At 40.2% G+C, this 26,326-nt stretch overlaps 1 protein-coding gene across 1 annotated transcript; it reads left to right on the top strand.

Moving 5' to 3' along the window:
- The first annotated feature begins 2,861 nt into the window (after positions 1-2,861).
- Positions 2,862-24,133, top strand: LOC114452968 (cadherin-10-like). Its single transcript, XM_028432543.1, has 12 exons — positions 2,862-2,979; positions 7,892-8,232; positions 13,574-13,868; positions 15,674-15,793; positions 16,930-17,097; positions 17,241-17,422; positions 18,194-18,447; positions 19,274-19,410; positions 19,492-19,613; positions 19,700-19,808; positions 20,292-20,543; positions 23,643-24,133. Exons 2-12 carry the CDS (start codon positions 8,023-8,025, stop codon positions 24,131-24,133), a joined length of 2,340 nt encoding a protein of 779 aa, XP_028288344.1. The 5' UTR covers positions 2,862-2,979; positions 7,892-8,022.
- Positions 24,134-26,326: the final 2,193 nt, after the last annotated feature.

Raw genomic sequence — 26,326 nt, forward strand, 5'->3', positions numbered from 1 at the left:
GATCTTGAATAAATAAACAACCACACAAACTATTTCTGTTTCATTTGATTGGGCTCTCTTTCACTACATTCAGGACTTGAGTGAATATCGGCTGATGTTTTGAGGTCATATTTATGCAAGATTTTAAAAGTTTCACAAATGTTAAAGCACTGCTGTTTACATACTAATTTCTGCTATTTAATTCCACTTATTGCAGTAAATTGTATCTGAAACCACTCTCAGACTTGCAAGTGCCAGTGTTATTCAAACAAATTAGCTGTTTATTTGTATAAATCTTTTTACCTTGCATTTACAATATTTGTAGCTGACGAGCTGGATTGCAATACTGAATTAAAACTGCAGTCCCTGACTTATACTTTTAGATATTTGTGATGGATGTCTGGGCAAAACCAAACACAAACAAGCACAGATTCATTTTGTTTAAGTTCAACAGGGATACAAATGTCTGATCAAAGCAATAATGAGATCCTAGGATTAGTATTGATTGTTATTGCTTGTTGTTAAATAGAAAAAAACAGCATGTGTGCTGTGAGAAACGGAAGGCAGCGTGCTAAACGATCATGTGACCACTAAAAGCGGCACCAGAGATGAGATTTTAGTCTCCAGTGCTCAGCTAATGTGGTCTTGTCATTGCCATACAGAGAGCTATATCAATAACCTATCAGGAGCTGCAGTTGTTATGCTAGCACAGCAAACAGTGGGAAGACATCCGCACTTGAGCGTTCCTTTGGGAAAGGTAGGGGAAATCAGAGAACTAATCAGCAGCAGCTCGGACTGTGGAGGTGAATGCAAGTGCAACAAGCTGGTGACGCTGATGGGAGCTGACACTGAGAATTGGGAGAGGATCAGGAGACACCCTTACTTAAGGAAGCTGTTTCCTCAGCCTGGAAAACTTTGATTTAATGTAATGGAGTCCTAATCAGGGTAGGGGAAGAAAAAAAATGGGAATTTGGAAATTGTTTGGCTGCTAGAAGGCCTGTAAAAATCAACATGAGATTTGAGGATTATGTGTGTATGTAAGGTAGTGGGCAACTTTGGAAGTGAAAAGATGTTTCTATATTTCTTGAAACAGTTGGGTACAATGCTTGTTCTTGTTCTATGATGTTTGCAGAGTTGTTTGGGATGCGTAACAACAGCGTAATTAACGTCCCACGGGTGTAAATAGCAAGGAAATTAATACTAATTCTATGCAGAGATGTACAAAATAGCCTCCTTTTTTAGTGGCTTGTTAGCGAGAAACACCACACACACAAACACACACACGCATCAGCCTCATGCATGCACCTCATTCCCATACACACATGGGTATAAGTAAATATGACACACCTCTCCTTCCCTCCCAGCAATACATACAAATACAACACACAAGTCAACACACGCACACATGAACAAACACAAACACACACCTACTTCTTAATCTCTCTGCACCACGAGCACAACGAGGGAGTGAATTATGAAGTGTGAGGACTTGGCTTGGTATCAGAGGGAGGCTACCTCGCCGCTCGTTTGGATGTTAATTAGTTTGGCCTGTTTGCATTTTTATTTATCTGCTGCAGAGTTTGAGCTGATAATCTATTCTCACTGATACTAGGAGATAAAACTTGAGCTCGCATAAGTTTGGCCACTGAAACTGCTGCTTTTCTTAAATTATTCATCATCAACGCAGCCCTGACTGACATCCCATGCATTTCAAAGTCACTTCTTCCAACCGTTTATCCACTCAAGGTACATGTTTGGGACACACATGGACATATAATAATGTATGCTCCTCTTTGTGTCTCACCCCTCAGCATCAAACACCATATGATGTATTATTCCCCGTCTGCAGTTGAATTAAAATGCTATATCACACTCAATAGCACATACTGTATGGTGACGTATTGATATGCATCCGACATGGGGAATGTAATGAGGAGAGATGACAGAGAGCCAGGACTGCACGTGCACCTGCCACATACTGCTGGCCAAGTCAGCTTGAGGAGCGACGAAGATGAAGATGAACAGGGCAAAATGCGCCATCCCCCACCCCAACTTAACCCCCCTATCCTTCCCTCCCTCCCTCCCTCCCTCACCGCTGCGTGGCTGATTTACAAGTTATGGCCTTTTTCTCCTTCATTCCGCTGTCATTGAAAGAAGATTAGATGGGGCCGATTGCTTTAGACATCAAACATGGTGCAGTCGATCCGTCAGAGCAGTCACTTTCAGTGCAGCCTCTTATGCACGGAGCTTTCTGGATGCATTCACAGTAGGAAAAAAACCCCTCAGTGTGTGTGTGTGCCTTCCCAGAGTCCACCCTCTTCTTCAGCCTCTAACCTCCCCCGTTCTTCTATTCCACAGTCAACTGATGCTCACTGGGATGTAAGGGCACTATTTTCTCCTCTTCCCCACCTCCCCTCTTTTTTCCCCCTCCCTGTGCTTTTTTTTTTCGTCCCGTCTCTCTCTCTCTTTCTCTCTCTCCCTTTTCTTTATCGCTAACTTGTGAATGGCAGCCAATCAGGGGCAGAGTCGCCTCAGCTTCAGCCTCGGTGACATCCACCGCCAGAAGTGATGCACTGCTAGAGAAAGAGAGAGGAGGGGAGAGATGGGGAGGGGGGAGTAAAGAGGGAGGGAAGGAGAGAGAGAGAGAGAGAGAGAGAGAGGAGATGATAGAAAGAAAGTGTAGAGGAGGAGAGGGGAGAGAAGCCAGAGAGCAGGGAGGAGAAATGGAGCGAGGGAGGGAAGAGAGAAGCATGGAGTGAGAGAGGAAAGCAAGCAGGAGACTCTCTCTCTCTCTCTCTCACTCGCTCGCTCGCTCTCTCTCATACACACACACACACTCCCATACACATTCGCACCAGCTGTGCTGTTGTCAGTCTTGGAATGTAAGCACTGCCGTGAGGAGTCAGATTCTCCGCCGCTTAGCACTGCTAAGGAGTAGGAACACAGTAGCGTGCACTCAGTGACACAGATGGATGCTAAGCTGTAAAAAAAAAATCAAAGGTAAGGGCTTTTTCTGATTAATGTTTAGGGATATTTTTATATTTTGCCTGCCTCCAGACTCCAGAGAGGATGATCTGCTCCTTGCTCTGTGACAACGTCAGACTAATGCAGCAGTGTGTATATTCTAAGGGGGAAAAAGAAAAGTGTGGCAACTTTAGCAGCTACTAGGAAAATGATTAGATTTGTGTTTATTCAAACACAGATTTGCATTTGTCTTTATGATTTATTTATGCACAAGGGGTGTTTGAAAATGAAAGAAACTCAGAGACAATCATGTCTTTTTTTTAATTTTGACAATAAAACCTAAACTGAACATATATATATATTTTTAACAGCTAGTCGTTTTAGCATCTGCCCCTTGAATTTGTATAATAATCAGCTTCTGACACCTGTCACACTGTGCTAACTTTAAGGCAGACTAATAATAACTTCATTATAAAGTGCTGCATCCTGCTATTATCAGCACCTGTCAGAGTGCACACACGCAGCATATATAAATGTAAGTGTGCGCATCTGTGCATGTGCACCTGTTCCAATGTTTAAGCCGAGCTGTGTGAGGAGTGTCTGTCTGTCTGCTGGGAGGCAGTGAGGGAAGGAATCATACTTATGATGTGCCACGGGCAGATTTGATGGAGAGGCACTGTACCATCAATATCTCAGAAAAAAGAAAAACGCATGGAGATTTTTTTTTTTTTATCGAGGTGTTGGAGCACCGTAGCCGGCAGTGTTACAGTGGATGTACATGTGCATATCCTCCACAGCACAAACTTAATCCAGCCTCTGACTCTCCCTCTCTCTCCTTCCTCTCATGCCTGACAAACACAGAAGCATTTACAGTCGGCCAAAGTGATATATTAGGGTTTAGCAGCAGGCATCGGGTCATTCATGTAACGCCATTATAGTTTAGTGCAAATTAGCCACTAACACGCTCCCTGAATTATAGCCAGATATGAAGTGACCTTTGAAGTGTTAAAATGAAAATAAATAAATAAATAAAGGTGGAAATCTCTTCTCCCACACACACAGGAAAAGGAATTTGCAAAGGATTAGACATGAATATTTACTTTAAAAAACCAACAGTAAAAAGAAGGAAATGTTCTTTTTCTTTTTCACCATAATGAAAGTAATTTGAATGTAATGTGTTGCTTCTAGTTGTTTGGTTGTACTTCCTAGACTTCATTATTATCACACCATCCTAAAGGCATCACTACATAAACAGTATATACTTCAAAAATATACATGTAGAGTGGATTTATGTTTCTGTCAATATACCCCCTTTTTCAAGAAACCACCCCCCCTACCTCCTTGAAGGTAGCTTTTCAACAAGGAAGTGTGCACTGTATCACAAAATTGCTTTGAGGATTTCAAAATATGAGTAAAGCTTGCTGAGGTTTGCCAAAGACTGCAGCCGACCAAGCCCGCCGACTATAAGGGAAGGTCTAGGGCTCCACCAAGTGGAGAGGCTCGCACAGGTGCCGCATCTTGGTGCATCAACGCCCCTCATTCTAGATTTATACTCCCTGCCTGTGCTTGGGTCTGTCAATACCAGCAAGCAATCACTGGAGCCACTCAAACTGCCAATCAAATCACGCTGCTTTTCTAGCACCCACCTCACCATATAAAAGGTTAGCGTTTGTTGCTGCAGAAATACCGCGTCCCCTTATCGTAAATAACAGCCCCTGGACAAACTAAAGTAGAAAAAAAAAGATCAACCAAACTAATCATGACGCTGGATTTGACGACCTTGTAACCTCCACCTCTCTGATTAATGTTATTATTATTTTCTTCTTCCTATTCCAATTACTGCGTGTCTTTATTTATAGTTCTCATACAGTGTATTCACTTGTTGAATCCTTTGATCACACAACATAAGACTAGAATGTAAATGGTGCTTGAAAGCCAGCAGTTTCAAACTGGGTCGATATTTGTGTAGGAGGTTTTGGATAGTTGCTGTTTAATTATGTCGTCCCCGGCCTTATGTAACGCTGCATCTGTGTATGTATGTAGATGAGTGTGTATGTCTTCATTTCTTCTAGTTCTAGGAGATTGTGTTTGCATCTTATTAGGAAGAAACAACTACATATTGTGGTTAAGAAAGTTGATTTTATGCTTTATGTTTATAGGAAAATGTAATCTAATATTTAACTGACACATGCATTTGCAGCAAAACAGACAACACAATGGCAGTTGATAGATTCCCCCATGTATAGGGAGTATTATCAATTTATTTTGCACGTAACAGCAACCAGATTTATAGATGATTTCATTTTTAAAATGAAATAATCAATGCATAATGCATATGGATGCATAAGATTTCATACTGACTAATGTGTATAGCTGTGCTTTTCTAGGAAGCATATCCTGATGAACAGCTAGTTTATATCTGATCAAAGATATTCTTATTCAGCAAAACAAGAATGTATAATTTGTAGATTACAGAAATGGAGCACAGCAGAGCTGTTGCCAGAACGTGTCTTAGCCAAGATTAAGAATAACAACTCTAGACAACACTTTAAAGCATATTTAACACATTTGTCCTTTCACATCTGCGTGCTTTTTTTTTTTTAATGCCAATCCACATAAGCTGCCTACAACTTAATCTAATCATAAACAACTCTTTTTCTAATAAACTCCACTATTTAATAGGCTGGGGGGGTAAGTTGAGATAATTCAGCCTGAGTCTATAGGATCTGGCGTGGACTCAGCACGCTCACTCATCCTTTTAATGGAGTGTTTGGAAGAATTCTGTAAAAAAAAAAAAAAAAAATACTGGTCTAATGCTTAATAGGCACACCACATCAAAGATTAATATCCAGAATGCTATTAAGACTCAAGGACAGGCTGGAATGATAATTAGAAAATGCAATCACAAGCATCAGACTAGATTAATTGCAAGGCGGCATTTCCTGATTTTTGCATTGCACTTGTCAAACTCATGTCACAATACGAGCAGGAAAATAACAAATAAATTGTAGCACTCGTCAGAAATGTATGTTTTTATCTCATCTATTTTAGCACACAAATCTGTGTACACAGTTGTTAAAGTCTTCTGGAAAGGTTTGGGTCGGTACTTTCATGCTAATGCTGCTAGCAAGGCATGCAGTTCTCACAGCTTTACTTTTGAGGCCCTTTAAAGCCCTGATCAAAAGACACTTTGATCGGCTGAGAGATTATTCTGATCATAGGATTTATTTGAAAATAATTGCTGATTAATCAGATTCAATTGAGTTAAAGTAAGGGTAAACAGAACGAGCCGTGTTTTACATTCAGATCTCATTAGCTAAATGTTTTGAATTTTCTATTTGAAGGATTAGATTCATTTGTATTTGGCACTTCACTGCCATCAGTGAAACCATAATACTAATTTGTTCACAGACAGTAGCAGCAGAGCTTTTGTTCCTGTGAATAACTGCACTGACATTGCAGTCCTTATTTGAGAGCTCCGAACAAAAGCAAGAGGAAACTGCTAAACTCGCATGTGCCTTCAACTCAGCATCCCCCCGAGGTACACGGTGAATGCTGCTACTACAGCCTTTATACAGGAACCCTGCTAAATAGCTTCTTTCAGAAAGAGAGAAAAGATTTATTAGGATTAACTTCCAAAGGACCATAAATTATGCATGCAAGCACCAAATTACCTATCAGTACTGGTCCTGGTGGGGACACTGAAGTGAAGTATTAGTGAAGTATTGGAAGAAGGCTGCCAATAACACACATAAGGCACAAAGCTTGACAGACACATGGGGCTAGTTTTTGGAAATTCACTACATGTTCACTCACACGGAATAAAACAAAATCTATGATATTACAGATCAGTAATGGCTGCAAACATGAAGTGAAATATAGGAAGAGCAGGCCAAGAACTGGATGGAGGATATGGAAAAAAGACATATCTCCCTTTAGCAAGAGAATCCATTTTTACATATGTTAGTGGTGGCTGCTCTGCAGCTGTGCGGGTGTGAGGCAGAACATAAAAATAAAACCAGAGTGCCGGGGTGCAGTGTCTTCAGCTCGTGTGAGATGACTCTGCTCCCAGAGCACAGACGCCTGTATTAAGCTGCTCTTAACGTGCTTTGAAGCATATCATTGGTGTTTGCATATCATCAGTAATGCAACTTATAATTACTCAAGTGCAGCTCTGGCCTTTATAATAATACAGGGAGATAGGATAAGTCAAATTAACACAATGAGAGTTTCCATTACTTTTTTAGCATGTGTGATGTAGTGCAGTTGACATATATAGATGGATAAATATACAGTATTTGCTATAGTGACAGAAAGTAGCTTAGCTCCTCCCATCATACCTGCCCTACCTTCACATACCAACAGAATGACCTCATTTTCAATGGGTGCATCCATATTAATAATAAGTAATATTACATGGTGAGCTCTGAGAGAACGGGGCGTGTGTTTACTTTCGAAATCTGGCTGACTCACTGAGTTTTCAAAATCTCCTACCCTACCTTTAATTTAGAGTTACCTCTTAGCTGATTTTTTTGGTAAGACGTTCACACTCAGAATGCCTTCTTTTATACCCTATTAATTCATCTAGTTTGTCTTATGAGTTCGACTGCAATCACTTTGTCCTATTCCATCATTGAATGTGATGAAAAAGTTTCTAGTTGTGTTAAAACAAACATGTTCACATGGTTTTTCCTTATTTGATTTGATTTTTTTTGTACTTTTGCTACAGCTGAATTTAGCCTTGAGTCTTGTGCTGCACTGTACAAGGTATTCCTACTGTACAGTATCTGCTGATTATATAAAACCTTCAGCTGGAGCCTTGGTGTAGAACAAACCTAAAGAAACACACAGCATACAGTAAATGTGCATCGAGCTGCTGTTGTTTTTGCAGTACAATTAAACGGATGGACATGATGTGCTTTTTAACTTCAGTCTCCTCTTTTTCCAGGCATCTACAGGACAGCACAGAAAGGAATACAATGTCTGTTCTGATGACACTACCTTCCAGTGTTCATCCTCTCAGAAGCTTATCGCCATAATTTAGAAGTCATCCAGGACATTACCCGCTGATTGGATACCATGATAACCAATCAAGTCTTACTCCTCCTGATGCTCTCTATCCTCTGGCCCAGTACTGCCCTTCCTCTCACGCCTAGGAATATTGGGAATCTGTTTGGGATGTCAGAGAGTGATGGGAAGGTTCTTCAGCGATCTAAACGTGGATGGATGTGGAATCAATTCTTTCTGCTGGAGGAATACACAGGAAATGACCATCAATATGTCGGCAAGGTAACGTGTCCAAACACAGTCTGCAGACTAATTATAGAAAGGTTTAGCTTGTTGAAGTAGCATTTGATGTAATTGGCTGAAGATGAATGGGCTGCCAGGAATCTGGCTGTTACAGGCACAGTTAACTGGAGCTATCAGGCAGACACACAAGTGCAAACAAACTCCCTCTCCCATTTCCCATCTTCAGCAGTGCCTTTAATCACACTGTTTGCTCACTGAAAACATACTATGTGTTCCACTGACTATTTGATGGGTAAAACCTATTAAAAATATATCAAAACAACAAGGTGTGGCCATATTAGCATTGAACATTAACAGCATTCCCTGCCTGTAATAATCTAAAATGACCACCAGCATAAGTAAAATAAGCAGACAGTGACACCTACTGCTTACCAACTGAAATCCATGCCTCAGGGGCAAAGATGTAATACAGCATAACAATAGTTCTGCATAACACACATAGAAAGTACAAATAATCAGTAACAAGACCTGGAGACCAAATAAAGAAATTACACTTTTTCCCAAAGAGTCACAAAAAAAGAGTTGTGGGGATGGCACTACTCTTCCCCACCCAGATCAGAGAAGTTCCTGTCAGCTAACCCATGCTAGCACTATAAAGACAGGTGTGATGAGGGAACGCTACAGTTATCAACTCGAGGGAGGGAAATGAGGTGACTGTCGACAGCCAATTTTCTCTGAGGAAGCTGGCTTTCATCACACACCTCATTCTCCGGAGTAAACAAGTGTCTTGTGCGATGTTGAGTAGGGGGATATGACAACTTCTTTTTGCAGAAACCATCATCCTGATATGGTGAAGAGAAAGGAAGAGCAAAAAAAAGCAAAGAGAAAGAAGGGGGAGGATGAAAACATATCAATCAGGAAGGCCAATAAATTTCACCTTGCTGTGTTATGTGATGAAGGAGCAAAGCAAATGCTAACTATAAACAGGGCCATCCAGTGATATGTCAGGCGACTAGTGAGATGTGGCTTTTTTTTCCTTGGCACTTTGATGTTTTCTGGCACACAAACTTCAAATGGCATGACAGCGGTCGCATTCACCGGTTTCCCACTCTTTTTGCGTCCGATATCATGCACTATTAGTGTCAGAAAAACATGAGGCTGTAATAAATTGCAGGAAGAGGAGGAGGAAACAGGGCTGCCATTAATAAAAAATGTGGCGATCACTAATTTCATCATCATTTTCATAGTGTGGTGGTGACAGAACCATGTGCACAAGTTTCAACACTTCACTTAGTGGCATAGATAAACATCGTGTTTTATCATAGGACTATTTTCTTAAGTTTGGTGGTCCCTCACAAAGCGCTACAAAGTCAAAATGGTGGCAACTTTTTGGGGTTGTGTAAGGTGGAAATGCTGTTCCTCAAGTGGCCACTTGAGGGTGGCACCAAAAGTGAGTCAACCCATGTTAAAAATACATATTTACAGCAGAAATGATTATTTAATTAATCATTACAGAATGGTACAGAACATTTTTGGGCACTACGGGCCATTTATGACCAATTAAATTATATTAGAGTAAGGTAAGAAAGAAAAAGCAAATCCAAAGGGACTCCAAAGGGATGGCCAGCACAAAGCCAACAAACCCTGACGGTCTTCCACATAAAGATCACTTAATGGCCTTTGCAGAGAACTGTGGGAGACCTTGTTTATTTCACATTCAATCAAACCTCTCCAATCAACCCACACACACTCACAAACTGTCACTTGAGGTTGATTTCTTGATTATGGCAATCAAATATGATGTAAAGAACGGTCTCACTCCTTTTCATGGCACGCTCCTTAGCTGAAAAGGAAGCGGTGCACCTCAGCGTCTGCCCTATGTAACACATGCAGCTCTTACTGCTTAGTGAGGTGCTCAAAAGACATGCTGCTTTGAGGCTTACCATGCTGAATGGTGCTGACTGATACCACACAGAATGATGAAGACAAGTAACTTCATTATTAAATGTGCGATTCTGAGCGCATACCCTGGCTCATTATGAACACTGTAAATAAAAAAAAGTACATTTTATGATTGTAAATATATATATATATATAATCTATGCAGTGCAAGTGCACAGAAGCAAGTGTAAAACCCTCCAATTTTAACTGACTTTCACGGGGATGTTAATGAGTGTGAGCACTCACTGTGTGCAGCTGTGGTGCCCTACTTCCTAAGCAGGGGCTGTGAAGTGTGAACACTTGCAATGCTGAGCAATACAACCCCACAAACTTCTGGATTGTGGTGCATATGAGCGCAGCGTTTGAAGTCTACTAAATCCTATTAAACTCTTGGTACACTGCATTGTCTTGTGCCTTGTAAACAAAATGTGCTGCCCTGAATTTAAATATTCAAGGTAGCTCACTTTGTTGTGTTAATATTGTGACAATAAGTATCCTTGGGGTTTTTTGCATGGCCTTGTTCAGTGCTTGACACAATGAATTTTGCAAAAGCACGCAGCGAACAGGAGATATTGTAAGGTGCAACTTTAACCTGCATATTGTACATTACAGTACAGTGCTCCTGTAGTAAAGAATATTTGCCTACATCTTAAGAAACAGAGGGAGAGAGGAGGAAGAGTAATTATTCTGTATCCTTTCTCCGCTCTATTTTCCTATCTCCTCTTTGCAGCACCGAGCAATGCTTACCAGAGACCTGACAAGAATTGCCAATGATTTCGCTGCTTTACTGACAATTCCTCAGTGTTTGTGCAAGGCGATTTAACTCATCAAGGCTCTCTTTCTGTGCTTCTGTTGTAAGGCCTTGAAAAGGCTGTGTTTGTGCTGCAAGGCCTTGAAAGGAGAGCCACTAAATCTCTGCAAATATAGCGCGGTAGTGCTAACATTTGATTTTTGTTAGGGGACTGGGTGAAAACACTTTTGCGTGTCACACTTTCTCAACAGTATCAATGACACTTGTTTTCTCAAGCTGTACAACATTTTTCACCACATGCACTTCGACATATGTCAATAAAAATCTTTCAGTTTGCTTTACAGAGTAAGTACATTAAACAGAATGTCTTGAATGTACACAGTACATCCTAAACCTCCATATTCCTGGCACCGTGCCTTGCAAATATAAATGAACAGGAGCACTATTATTTTTAGACGGCATGCTATTTCATGCTTACTTGTGCAAGATTCCTCCTTATTTGAATACCACTCAGTCAGAAATCTATATGGCCGTGGGGAGAAAATGTTTTTACCCATATTATTAGGCAGGCAAAGTTATGGAGGCAGCCAATAAACTGGCACAAGTGCGTTGGTTTAAGAGCTTGCAGGCTTCAATCTTGACTAAGGGAAATATGTAAAATATAGGCTTCTGCAAAGATTGTAAAATTCCTATTATCTTGTAGACGCCATGGCTGCATAGCTATCGACTCCTTTGATGGCTTTGTTTGTTGTTGTTTTTTGCTTCCACAAGCAAGTCAGAGAAATATGGTAATAATCACGTAAAAACTCTTGGAGAATATAATCAAAAGATTGTGGGGGGGAAGAAAAAGAAAAAAAATGGGCAATGGTTGAATTTGCGCTGACCTAATTATTAGTGTGTTAGAGGAGAGGTGTGTTTGAACACTTTTTGAATATCAGTAATGAAATGTGTTCTTGTGTCGCAGTGCTGCATAGCGAGCATGTAATGTCTCCTACAGGCGATGCAGCACTACGTAAACAATGAATTTCAAAGTGGAGAAAAGGTGACTGTTGGAAAATACATGAGGAGTAATTGCACATATCCCAGATATGGGAGCTTATTTCAATAGAAAAAATCCGTACAAACATTCTCCTGCTTGCCAAAAAAAATGAACCCGTCATTCACACAGTCAATAGAAGGAGCAGCTTTCATATCCATAACACGTCTTAAATCCTTGGTTCGCTGGCCTTACAGTTCACGTTCGCAAACAATCAATTCAGACTTGCCAGAACACAAATATATGTGGAAATTCAAGCAGACTGATATTTTTTCTTTAATAGACTTTGGATAATGGAGTTCATCTGCATGAAAATATTTTCAAATGTGGTGCCAAACACTGTATATTGTTCATTTGAACTTGACAGCATCTTGTTTTCACACGCGTCCCCATTTTCTAATTCTGCCTGAGAATAGCTACCACTCTGGCAATACATTTCTGATTTCCATCCAAAGTTGTACTGTTGACATCACTCTTCCAACTGCGGGAGGGAAAAAAAATAATTAGTTTTCCTCACAGCATGAAGACATTAATATTAATAAGTTACTGACGTACTTTCTGTGTCCCTAACTACTTGTCATTTAAAATGTGAACCCATGAGATAGTGCTCTAAATATATCTGCTGACAGATCCAGTACAGTAATGAGCTTGAATCAAGTGTCTGTCACCGTATGCTGCCATTACTCCTCTGTGACACTAAGAGACGCTCCAAGGTGATGGATAGGTCAGAGGTGACTAATTTTAGCAATTGTTGCTGTAGGTCAGGTTTTTTTCTCATTTTTCAAAGACGCAATCTGGAAGAAAAATCTAAAGCTAATTTGATCTGGAGTAATGGGAGTGTGTCACACTTTGACACTGTGGTGCCAAGGCGCTGTTCTGTATTGAAACAGATTACTCAGTGGGTTTACACCTTTATTTCGTTATTTGGGAGAATCTCTCTGTTCATGCGTGAAGAAGAAATCTTTATCACAGCTTAGAGATGCAGGGAGAAAAAACAGCTGAAAGAGCTTGAGGACAATAAGGAGTACAGCTTTAATTCTGTAGTGCTGTTTGATAGCTGTAAATTAATTGAGAAGCACAAAGATAGAAATAAAATTGGCAACCAGGGCATAAGATGTGGAGTTCTTCTCGCAGTTCTCTCAATAACTCCTAAATACTTTTAATACTGCTGTATTAGCACTGCAAACAGATTGTAAATTGGCACTAGGGATCCAAGGCTTTTCAGAGGTGTTTATGGAACATTACTGTTCTACTTATGGACTGCATATAAGGATGGAATGAGTTAGGCTAAAATCAGTTTCAGTTCCAAGCTGTAAACACGTTTATTTCTGCTGCAAAGTTGAGGATCTTATGGGGATTGACTCAGTTTTTGAGCCAGCCTCAAGTGGCCATTACAATAATCTGCAGTATTTAGCTTCATTTTTATGCCAGAGCTTAATAAATATAACATTTTATTTGCTGTGTATTATAACCTAAAAATAGGCATGGAGAGTTGCAGTTGTTTACACAAAATGAATGAAAGCTGAAGCTGTGTGTGTTCTTGTCAGATTGACATGCATGACGGTTTATGCACAACCCTTAATTAAAACCCCATGTGACATAACAAGACTTCTACAGTTCTGGCACAATCTTGTATTTTTTTCTTTCTTCAGCTACACTCCAACATGGACAGAGGCGACGGCAACGTGAAGTACGTCTTGACCGGAGACGGGGCAGGCACCCTGTTCCTGATTGACGAGAAATCTGGAGATATTCACGCCACCAAGAGGCTGGACAGAGAAGAGAAATCTATGTACATGCTCCACGCCAAGGTTCTGGACAGGAACACAAACATGGAGCTGGAGCCTGACACCGAATTTAACATAAAAATACACGACATCAACGACAACGCGCCCAAATTTGTGAAGGAAATCTTCTTTGCCAGCGTCCCCGAGATGTCTGAAGTCGGTAAGTTATAGTTCGGTTTGATTTCACTAATAGAAAACTGTTTATTTTAAGCTTCTTGGCTGTGTTTTTCATTTTTTGTTGTTGTTTATATTATTGTAAATTGGCCTGATAATTGTATCACATTGGGGCTTGAGAAACTGTTTTACATTCACATACCCTAAAACAACAAATTAGGAAAATAATCAGGCGCACAAATCTATATGGAAATTAGTCGTTATTTATTTATTTAAAGACTGAGGTAATTATACAGTTAACAGACAGTGTCATTCATCAGTCAGCCGGATGCTGTTCTCACGTCTTCAAAGTTATTTTCAGTTTTTTTTGTTTGTTATTATTTGTTCAGCCAGGCTCATTGACATTCATATAAGAAATGCCATTTGCCATTTTAATAGGCAGTAGAAATATTGAAAGTTTAAATTGTCACAATCTTTTCCAATTAAGGATTTGCTTCATTGCGCTCCACTTCATTCCATTCAAGTTAATACAAATAAACCAGCTGGCATGAATATAAACAAAGCTTGTGAAAATAATCCATGCAACTTGAAATCAATCCTCAATTATGCGACTATAAATTAATACAGGGAGCAATCATTGGTAAATCAAAACCCAATTGGCTATATGACAAATAACAATAGTCTGTTTGGAATTCATGATGCAGTGTTCTTTTTTTTTTTTTTAGATTCCACAGCTTCATGCTTACTAGGGGAAAAAAGACAAAAAAAAAGAAAAGAAAAGGGCAGGTCAGGGTCACCACTGCTCATCTCCGGACTAATAAACTGACTTACATGTTCATACTGAACACACTGGTTAATCAAGCCAGCCAGCCATGAAAAATCAGCAGCAGCCCTTTTATACTATCAGTGCTGGGACTAAGTGGGACAGATGTTCAAGGGTTCATTAGTATGCACGGAGACAGTCAGACCCAAACAGGACACGGCAGAGGTCTCCTGAATGCCAAGGACAGTATTTGCAATTTGGTGTTATTGAAATGCATGGGTGGCTTACACAGGACTTAATATGGAAGTGATCTCAATGACAGGCTATCTGAGAGGAACTGGAAGCTCTGTTTGTTTTAGTACCTCAGTGTCTGTGCGAGGGCATACACCTCTGTTATTTTACACACCATTTCATATAAGTAGATAAAGGTTCTAAAGTGGGTAGCTGGACAAATGCTGTCTATGAGCTTAGAGGCTTAACAGTATGACAGCTTGAGAAAAACAGGAAAACGTTGGTAGAATAGCATGAGCTAAGGGTAGAAAAGTGACAACAACAACACCTTCAAACATATGGTGCACTGCTGATATATCAGGTTTAGCTTGGTTGAAATGATACAGCTCTTAAAGTGAGAGAAATCTTCACCTAAAGTCTTAATGAAGCAGTATCATCTCACTGATATTTAAAAGGGAGCCAACTCTGGGGTTTAATCAACGCTTTAATTTTCACTCAGGTGCCACATGAGATCTAACCACACTCTGCATACCACTTTTTTTTTACCACAGTTTAGCCACATGCAGCAGCTACCTGGCACTGCAGCTTTTTTAATTTCCGTCACAGGTTTGACATGAAAATTAGAGTTTAATCGCTGGCTAGCAATACAAAAATGAATGCTGGTATTAAAAGATGTCAGAATGAGCAACTGTACTGCCAAATATTACTGTTAGGATTTCAAAGCAAGCAATTTCCTTCACCAAAATGGAAACTAGACAAAAATGTGTTACTTGATCTTGTCTTAAGAGAGGAGTTTTACGCAGTGTGAGAGTCAATTAAAACTGACATTGCATATTTTTTATTTTTTTTTTCTGCAGGTACATCTGTTGTCACTGTAACTGCCAGTGATGCTGATGATCAAACATATGGGAACAGTGCCAAACTTGTATATAGCATCCTACAGGGACAACCCTACTTCTCTGTGGATTCTGAAAATGGTAAGTCAGTCTCAGCTGGACGCCCTGGACGCAGCGTCTAATGCTATGCAACACACATCTCCTGCACAACTCTAAAAGGTGTAAATAAGCAGAATATAGATTTATATCATTCTTTGTGCTTTGAAGATGATTCCTTTAGGAATGCATGAGTAAGACTGCTCATTTCTGCTAATGAAAAAATGCACCCTTCAGCGTTTCAGCAAGGAAAGTAAGAACAACAAGCTACATACTAATGAACTGTTCATTGTCTGATTCACAAAAAGCTTTTGAAGACAAACCTTTAAATGACTCTCAAAAACTACATAATATGGTAATTTAGGTGAGGTATTACAGACACCACCAATAAAGTCTGTCAAAGACCACAAACAAGGGAGCAAGGGTGGATGAAAATACTTTTACCTTAGAGAGTGTCGTGTTACCTTTTCTCTTTTTTCTCTACAAATTTCCCATCACTGTATGTTTAGGTTTAGGCATCAAAATGCTTGGGTTTGGTCAGTTTTTGGAGTCTCTGTAGGAGGCTCTGACCACCAGGTTGGCAGTGTCACAGTCAGATGGGCAGTTGCAGAAGCAGGAAGCAGCCCCTGTACATTTGTCACTTCTCAATAGAGACTCGGGTGAACTGCAATTTTCCACACATGGGCTTCATTTTACAATCCCAGAGTTTGCCACTTGTGACCAATGCTGCCTAGCTTGATAAGCACTTAAACTTAAAAGGTTTCTGCCTCAATATTCTGCACCAATCACGTACTGAGACACAAAGACTTAGGCTTTGAGCCATGAGACATCGTGCAATTTACCAACAATTAACCAAAACCACAACTGCACAATAACAAATCTTGAAAGCAGACCAAACACAAGATTCAGACTCTTTTAACACCCACCTATGTCCTTTGGCATGCTTGTAGTACATAAATGTAGTAACAGGGAACACAACTGAGCAGCAGCAATTTGATTTCTCTTTAACACCAAATTAGAGGCATATAAATATAATTTTCTAGAAGACATGGCTTGGCTAAAGAGATAAAATTGATCTCACATTTTTAAAACAGATACATTCAACAAAATGAATCTTTAAAATGTCCTTTAAACCAGCAGGAGTAGTGGAAACAATGCAATTTTATCTTGTTTTTTCACAGGCACTATAAAGACAGCCCTGCCCGGCATGGACAGAGAGGTCAAAGAGAACTACCAGGTTGTGATCCAGGCTAAAGACATGGCCGGACAGATGGGTGGGCTTACAGGAACAACTACAGTCAGCATCACCCTGTCAGATGTAAACGACAGTCCGCCACGCTTTGCTAACCGTAAGAGACCATTTCTCTGTGTACTGTATTGATCCGTAACAGACTTTTAAACACAAGTGAATTTTTCTTAAAGACAAATCTTTACCACAAACACACTGCCAAGCCTCTCGTTTACTGAACCCGCCTCATGCTGTCATGTGCAGATTCCTTCCGAGTGACTACTGTGGAGTCTACGGAGGTTGGAGGCTCCATTGGCCGTATTAAGGCGGATGACCCGGACGTGGGGCGCAATGCCGAGATGGAGTACAGCATCGTTGGTGGTCATGACATATTTAATATCATCACAGACCAAACCACGCAAGAGGGAGTCATCATAATTAAAAAGGTACCTCGAGTTCCTTATGCACAACCCTAGCATAATCTGATACTGTTAGCAGTCATGTAACCATTCTGTGACAGCTGATGGGTTGTGCAATCAGACAAAACACCTCATGATAAGTGTCATGTTTGGCAACAACTGTAATTATCACCCTTGCTGTCATGAGACAAATATCTCATCAACATTTCTGTTAATACCTGCAATATTTGTTTTTGATGGATGAAAGACATGAAGCTCTATAGTTTCCTTTATGGTGTTGATATTTAAAAACTTGCTATCATACGTGCTGTCCAATCATGTTTTGAATAGTCAGGTTTTCAGAACTGAACTGGTTAAGGTTGTCGAAAGTTAAGGTATGTTATAATACATTCTAATTTTAGGTATACAATCTCTAAGAACGTTTCATTGGATGAAAGGCAGAAAGAAGTTTTAGATTAAAACGGCCCCCTGATAATGTTTCTTCATGTAAGAGAGATATGACAGAATGTATTTTTGAGCTGTGGTGTAAAAAATCAGATACCCTAAGCCTGTAAAATGAATAATATAAAAGAGTCTTTTGCTCGAAACTCTTTTTAGTTTTCCCCTAAGATCTTCCAGATCAGTATTCCTCACTTGGATTTGTAACTTAGAATTTAGAGTATGAATAAGATAAGGGCGGACAAATGAAATGCCATGAATTGTCTATGAAAATCCTGGAGGCGGACTGCTTTTTTTTATTATTATTATTTTAATGGAAAAGTCTTAACAGCTTGATGCCTGATGCTCTTTCATCTCCAGGCGCTGGATTACGAAAGTAAGCGGGACTACGAGTTCAGAGTGGAGGTGAGAAACACCTACTTAGATGCAAGATTCATCCACGGTTTGCAATTCAAAGACTACGCCACGGTCAAGGTAACAGTAGAGGATGTGGATGAGCCCCCTGTCTTCACTAGGAACCCTTACATCATCGAGGTGCACGAGGACACGGCTGCTGGCAGCTTCGTCGGCGTGGTGTCGGCCAGGGACCCTGATGCCGACAACAAGGCGGTCAAGTATGATACCCCAGATGTTTAGGGTGTGAATTTTGCCAAGTGATGACTATTTAGTGAAATCAATGAGTGTCCTGTTAAGCAAAAAGTTCATGGGTTCATTGTAGTAATTTGATTGTTTAAATTCATTCTACCAGCTTTAATTAAACTAGTATAAAATCAATATAAAACAAGCTACACATGGTAGAAATACAAAGGCTCCTCTTATTGGTTTTATAGAGTGAGGATGATGCCCACTTGGCTCAATCTAATCCATCAGCCTAGCCATGTGTCAGTGTGGAGGAAAAGAGGGGGGGATGTGAGGAGGGAAGAAACGAATATTATTCACGGGTCCCTCCTGGTGATTTCCCAACGGAAGAGGACGGCGGCCCTGTGAAGTGAATACAGACACTGTTTATTTCCCAGAATTATGTAAGCCCTCTGTGGCCACTGCACAAAGTCAAAGTGAAAGAGCCTAATTTGCTGTATCGATTCACACAACAGCCGCCGTTCCACACATATGGCGCCTGCCCGTCTCTGACACAGAGATACGGCGCTCTTGGCCCATACCGCATGGCGTATTGTGTTGCATATTCAAATTTCAGTTGGAAATGAAAGGTGACTATGACAAATGAGCTGGCTCAAGGAAAGATGCATCATCTTTTGACAACAGAATGCATGGAGTACATTTTCTTTTGGAGTAATGCACTGTGAACAACACTTGTTCTGTTCTTTTTTTTATTAAAGAAGTAAATATATGTTCATTTTACATCCAGATGACACACATGATTCTGTAAGAAACTATATGAATATATTGCGATCAATACTAACTCATGTTGTGCTCCTGCAGATATTCCATTGATCGACACACCGATCTGGAGAGGCTGTTCAACATTGACTCTGTGAATGGAACAATCACAACACTGAAAACACTGGACAGAGAAATGTCCAAATGGCACAACATCTCAGTGGTGGCCACTGAAATAAGTAATTTATTTTTCTTTACACTTTGTATATTTCTTATTTAACATGAGAATACATATTTAATCATAAACGTGCCTGTTGCAGATAATCCACGACAGACAACCAGAGTTCCTGTGTTCATCAAGGTGCTGGATGTCAATGACAATGCACCTGAGTTCGCTATGTCCTATGACACGTTCGTCTGTGAGAACGTCAAAGCGGGACAGGTGCTTGAATTTTATCGTGCTCACTGAGCGGTAGGACATGAATCACAGTTGTTTTCTAATGCATTGTTCCGTTCTCATTTTTGTAGCTGATTCAGACGATAAGTGCCGTTGACACAGATGAACCCCTTGTTGGACACAAGTTTGTCTTCAGCATAAGTGCCAACAACCCAAATTTCACCATTGATGACAGAGAAGGTATGATGTATCTATATTCAGTAAACTTTAGATTTGGATTGTGTGTCATGATGTTGTTTTTTCTAAAGCTTAAAATTGTGTATCTTCCTGCAAGGTAAAGCTACTGTGAACATTAACCTTCACAAGGTCTTCCTACATTGGACTGTATTGTGTTAGCAAATGTTATGATTCACTGTCAAACATAATGTGGTAAATGTCCACGTTGCTTTTTCAAACTAGAAATACAGTAGTTTAGAGAAAGTAAAGAATGAAGCACAGGCCAAAAAGTTAGATTTTAACAAAAAGACCGTGGAATTTAATTAGATTTGCAATTATATCTACAACATGAAGACTTCTTTGGGATTACCAAATAACTCTGAACGACCTTGTAAAGCATACCTTGGACACACACACCAGGAAATAATGACTACAAATGTTTTCGTGCAAGATTGTCTACCTAACATGTCATCACTGATCAGCTTTTATCCCCCAATCTTTCTGCAGATAACACTGCCAACATTCTGACGAAGAGGGGGGGTTTCAGCCGGCGCGAGATGAGCATGTACTTCCTGCCTGTAGTGATATCCGACAATGACTACCCCATTCAGAGCAGCACCAGCACACTGATTGTGCGTGTGTGCGCCTGTGACAGCCATGGAAACATGCAGTCATGTAGCCCTGAGGTCCTGCCCTTCTCAGATGGTCTCACAACTGGAGCTCTGGTGGCCATACTGCTCTGTGTCATCATTCTCCTCAGTAAGTACCCTGATGTACGAGCATGTACATGTGCAATGGGTGTGCACCCATGCATATTTAAACCTTGTTGCTTGTCTTCGGCAAACCAATGACAACACTCATGCCTTAAGTGCAGTATGACACAGTTTTAAAGACATATATTATAAAAACATTAATATTTTTTATGTAACTATTTAAAGATAAAAAAATGTAAATAAGATCAAATCAGAAACAAACAGGTGTAGGTATTGGAGAAAAACATGGCAGCTCCACATGCTTCAGATAAGGGCCCCATATCCTTTTACACTATGAGAGTTACTTTGGCAAAATGAAAGCAGCCGAGAGTCACTTTTATGTGGTTGGTAACATTTACACAGAAAATACCTTTTGTTGTCCTAGCATATCACACCCCTGGTTATGTGTCTTTGCTGAATGACTGAGCACACCAGGACTGGTGTTGCCTTTTTTTCTCTTCTTGTATATGGCTACCAAGCAGGAAGTCGCATGAACAGTTGCCATGTGCTTTGGAAAAATGGCGCTCAACAAATATCTTTAACTGACAAGCTGCAAATGAGACACACACATTTGTTATTCATAAGTGTGAACTCGTGGTAATTATATATTTTTATCCTTTTGTTGGCCTTGTGGAACCTTGCTAGCCTGCTGTGGCAAACAAACACCAGTGTAACTTTCATTGACAGGCGATTATTTAGCTGTTAAAAATGCAAATGGATTTGCATATTTACATATTCTTTTATGTATCTTGTCATTGCAAATGCTATATTTTTGGAAAAATATGAAACATGAGGTGGTTTTTGAATATAATCATATATTTTTTAAATATCAGAATTTCAACAGAAATTCTTGTTCTCTGTAAATGCCACACAATGAAGCACATAAAACTTTATATCGCACTCTACTCGGACGAGTAGGTTTATCTGCTAAGCTTTGACTATAGAATTATTGTTCAGGGATGGTACATTGTGAGAGGTCAGTTCTTTTGAATCAACGGAGCCACTTCCTGTGGGATTGAATTTTCCAAACAGAGATTTACCTGACCTTGAAGTCACATAAAGCACCAGCTTCCAGGTGTACGTGTTTTAGTTTATCCATCCACTCCTCATCGACCTTCATCACCATGGTTACCATGGTTTTGCTGAGACCTCAGCTGTTCTTCCAGCATTTTAGACCTTACTTTATAGCTTTCATAAGGGTACCAGAGGAACACAAGAACTTAGTTTTACATTGTGCTGCATGCTGCAGCTCATTCACAAGTCAATTACAAGTACAAAAGTCAATTACGTGAACCGGAGTGACTTGTTTGCTCAAGTGCTCTTGCTGATTGCTCACATGGAGGGAAGTTAATTAATCAGTGAATATATCTGCTATCACAAAGTCTATAACAAATACATCACCTAAATGACTCAGTGCAGCCAATACAAATTTTGCTGAAAAGATGGCAGTATTACCCACGGTGGCTGACAAAGGCTTAGAATCTCAACATATAAAAGCAATCATTAAAACATGCATGGTGACAGGGCGATGCAGTGGTTAGCACAGCAAGGGGGCTCTAATTGGAATATGGATCAGGCCTATTCTGGCACATTGTGCATGGGTTGTGAAGAAACCACTTGTTGTACCCTTCATTATGGACTACCTTTACCATTTCACAATTAGATACAAACCCTGAACTGAGACACAGCTGTTTTGTACATACAGTACAATAAGACGATCGGTATATAAAACTGCAGAAAATTTATGAACTGGAACAAACTGATGCTGCATCAAGGACACCGCAGAAATCTTTAAATGGCACCAGTGTACACAGGTTTTTATAGGAGAGGTCATTTGTAATTAAGCCTGGTCCAATCAAGAACATGTTACAAGCAATCCTCGGTACATAATCAAACTTATATATTATCTCCGCCACACGCTGAAGCACCACTTCAACTGTCTTCCTGATCTTGATGCAGTATGTAACAGCGTACAGGGTAAAACATCAACAGTGCCTATCGTTTTATCTAGTAAAAAAGCAGAATGTTTGGGGCTTGTGGTCAAGGGCGCATCAATAAGTAATAAGTTTCAACTGTTACTGAACCTTACCTTGTTCAGCCAAGCATCATGCTTGACAGGAGCATTTATGGCTCAATGAATACTGTGAATGCAGAAATCTTTGCAGAGGGCAATCCAATTAAAAAAAAACTTGAGTGACTTTACTGATGAAGCAGTTCAGTCATATCTAGTTTTCTTCCATCTGCTTACTTTAAATCTACTTTTCAGATTCTTTCTGCTGGTGGGCAGAACTCCTTTCACATATCAAGTGTGCTGAAGGTTAAACTCCATGCTCTCCTCTTGGGCTAAATATCATGACATCTGCTCATTATCTGACGCTTTTCGCGCTTGAAACCCCCTGACAGACTGTCTCATTCACCTCTGCTTGACTCCGGTTGGGCAGGCGCTGAGCTGGAACCACTCGCCATATCTATTCTTCCCTGTTGCAGCCCCTCTGTGAGTGTCTAAAAACATGGCACTGGTCAGTCACAAATGTCCGCGAAGAACCTTAAAAAACGGCCAACCCCGCCTCTACACAGGCCGCGTTGAAGGCGTTGTAATTAACGCCCAGGTGGGAGGCAAGTAGGCAACTACTGAACCTGCTGCGAAGACAAAAAAGGGGAAAGTAGGGAGAGGTGGTGGAGAGGAGTTGCGTGTGTTCTAAATAATAGATGGTTTCTGAAGAATTGTAGGTTTAATAACAAAAAAAACTGCAACCTCATAGTGCCACTCTGAAAACATGCTCACTCTGCAATCCCTTGATTGTCTTTTACTACTGAAGGAGATGAGATGTTGAATATCAAAAAGGATCCTCTAACCAGCGTGCATATTACACAGTGAATGTGCCATTCAAGTAGAAAAGAAAGAAAACGCTTTTTTCTCTGAATCTTTAATAAAAAAGGAGGTGAACGCCTGAGGCAGTGTTGGGGATTTGTCACTGGTAGCAAATGTGTCTCCCCTTCGTGCCTTTGCTCCCCTGTGCTCTTTAATGCATGACACATGTTAAGAGGCACACATCTTATGCTGCTGCTTTCTCTCTCTCTGCATTTTCCCACTGTTTCTGTGTAGTGATCGTTGTGCTGTTTGCTGCCCTGAGGAGACAGAGGAAGAAGGAGCCTCTGATCATCTCCAAAGAGGATGTCAGAGACAACGTTGTCAGCTACAACGATGAAGGGGGCGGAGAGGAGGACACTCAGGCCTTTGATATTGGCACGCTGCGCAACCCAGAGGTGATGGATGCTAACAAGCTACGCAGGGACATCATACCCGAAATGCTGTTTCCCTTTCGGAGGACATCACCTATAAAGGATAACACGGACGTCAGAGACTTCATTAACGGGAGGCTTCAGGAGAATGATTCTGATCCAACAGCACCACCCTATGACTCTCTGGCCACGTATGCTTATGAGGGCAGTGGGTCACTGGCGGAATCCCTCAGTTCACTGGAGTCTGCTGCCACTGAGGGGGACCAGGATTATGATTACCTCAGCAACTGGGGACCACATTTCAAAAAGTTGGCAGAGATGTACATAGGAAAGAGTCCTGACAGAGAGACCTAGACCAAGCCATGGCAGTCTCTCTCTCTTTTTTCAATTCCATTTCTTTCTGTCTATCTAGCTAGCTAGCCAGACAGCTGTTTGTCTAGTTAGTTAGCTAGCCAGCTAGTTGACCGTCTGTCTCCCTATCTATCAAGCTATCTATCTGTTTATCTGTCTGGTTCGCTAGCTAGCTCGCTGGTTAACTAGTTGTCTATTTGATTCTCATACACACGTGAGTGCACGCACACATGCACAAACATACGTGCACTCAAACAAGAATCTCTGCAATCCCAAAAGCGCGGTTGCTGATGGAAGACTTGAACTTGAGTTTTCTCATTACTGGAGATAAAAGTATAAATCTCAAAAAGTTTTACTGTTTTTGCTCATAATCAGTAAAGATGCCTTTGAATTTTAGGATTTTTTGTGAACAATGGTGTGGACAATGTGTTTTGTATTTGACCTGAGAGATAGTAGTATTGTATACTATCAATGTTTCATGGTACTTGGACCAGGGGGGGTTGGGGTGGGGTTGGGGTGTAGGGAAGGAGTCGAGCAGGCTTTCTCCAGCCAACTCCATTAAATACTGTAAATGTACAAAGTGTTTTTAAATGATGGACATCCTATATACTATTTGCTATCTTTGTTTGACAAGCAATGTTCATGTGAATGGTTGGTGCAGTTTATTTGTCAAACTGTGAATTCATTTCATCATATAGGTGTAACATGTAATGGAAAGTGTATGTTGTAGGAAACCGTTCATACACTGATTTCATGCTGTTTGAATGCTGAGTCATATTGTTTTATATTTATATTTTTATACTTATTTTCTTAATAAAATGATGTAAAAAAACAAAACATGGTATTTTCCATTTCCTGCTTTTGTCAAAATAAGTTTGACTGTGTGTGTGTTTGTTCTGATGCACATAATGTGGTTCAATAAAACCTTCATCTGTTATTCTATAAACATTTTTATAATACACAGAAACTTCACACAAAAAGGAAGTTTCTTGTTAGCCGTCTTGGTATAAATCTGTCCAAGTATTGACAAGCTGTCAGATTTGAGCAGATTTGTAAAAGGTGCTGACAAATATCAGAGGTCCAGGATGCAGAAAGGGATTTATTTATATATTTATTAAGCTATTTACACATTTTAACAAGAAACTAATCTGCATTTCTAGCAATATTTAAGGTCTAGGAAACAAATAAGTTTGAAGTATCTTATGTCAGTTTAGTCTATAGAAACTTGAATGCAAATGTAGGATTTTGGGCTAAATGCTTTTATTGTGTTTGCAAACTCCATTTTTCACACTTCCCTGTGAATGTTCTGTTATCTCAAACTACTTTCTGATTAGTGACCATCTGTGGCAAATCAATGCCCTTCTCACGTTGGCGCAAACGGTTTCATATCTAAGCACCTACCGGTTTCACTGCTGCCGTGCTAGACATGTAGCAGCTGTCCTGCCTCGGATGTGTGATTGCCAACATGTGTACCGCACGGGAGGGGGGAACTGTTTGCATTTTTATTGCCGAATTCCTGTGTAGGAACTGAATGCAACTGAATATGAAGATATCAGAGGGGAAAAAATGAAATGTCTAAACTCTTTGTCTCAACTCTGCACGAGTAATCCATCATGGTTAAAGAGAAAGTGACATTTGAAGAACTATAAATTACAATTCATGAAGTTAAGTGGTGATTAAGCACACCTGTACGAGCTAATGCGTCCAATATAACAGCCACGCAATAAATCTCATCCCTATAATTAGGAGAGCTTTTAACTGGTGCTTTTTCTCGCAACCCTTTGAGAAATATCTGGTGTAATAAGAGATAAGAAGGCCAATACAACTTAAAAAAGTTTACCCAACACCCTTAACAGTATTTCTCCATGTCCTTAATGACTGTACACATTCTGCAGAGGTCCTTCCTGCTGAATACAGGACAGATGATTGTGTTTTCCTTTACTGATCATCTTTCAGCTACTGATATTGATTCATGTATTTAGCCTGTTACTTCATGCTGTACTAGATGAGTGATCAATGGTTCTGATAAATGAGTGTTGTGGAACAGCTGCCATTCCTCTTTAATTAACAATAACTTATGGTGGAATGTATAACTCTGAACATGTGGCATAATTGAGAGCAAAATTCACTGACTTAGTTTGAAAAACAAGGGGGAAAAAAGTCCGTCCAGTGGGAGGAATCACAGGAAATGTTCTT

Source organism: Parambassis ranga, chromosome 20 (assembly GCF_900634625.1).
Source record: "Parambassis ranga chromosome 20, fParRan2.1, whole genome shotgun sequence".
NCBI classification, from domain to species: Eukaryota; Metazoa; Chordata; class Actinopteri; family Ambassidae; genus Parambassis; species Parambassis ranga.

Excerpts from the sequence above, each read along its gene's own strand:
- LOC114452968 (XM_028432543.1), top strand. The coding sequence starts at position 8,023 with ATGATAACCAATCAAGTCTTACTCCTCCTGATGCTCTCTATCCTCTGG. Across the intron at positions 17,098-17,240 it reads TCCGCCACGCTTTGCTAACC|ATTCCTTCCGAGTGACTACT; the intron begins GTAAGAGACCAT and ends TGTCATGTGCAG. Across the intron at positions 19,809-20,291 it reads CACCATTGATGACAGAGAAG|ATAACACTGCCAACATTCTG; the intron begins GTATGATGTATC and ends ATCTTTCTGCAG.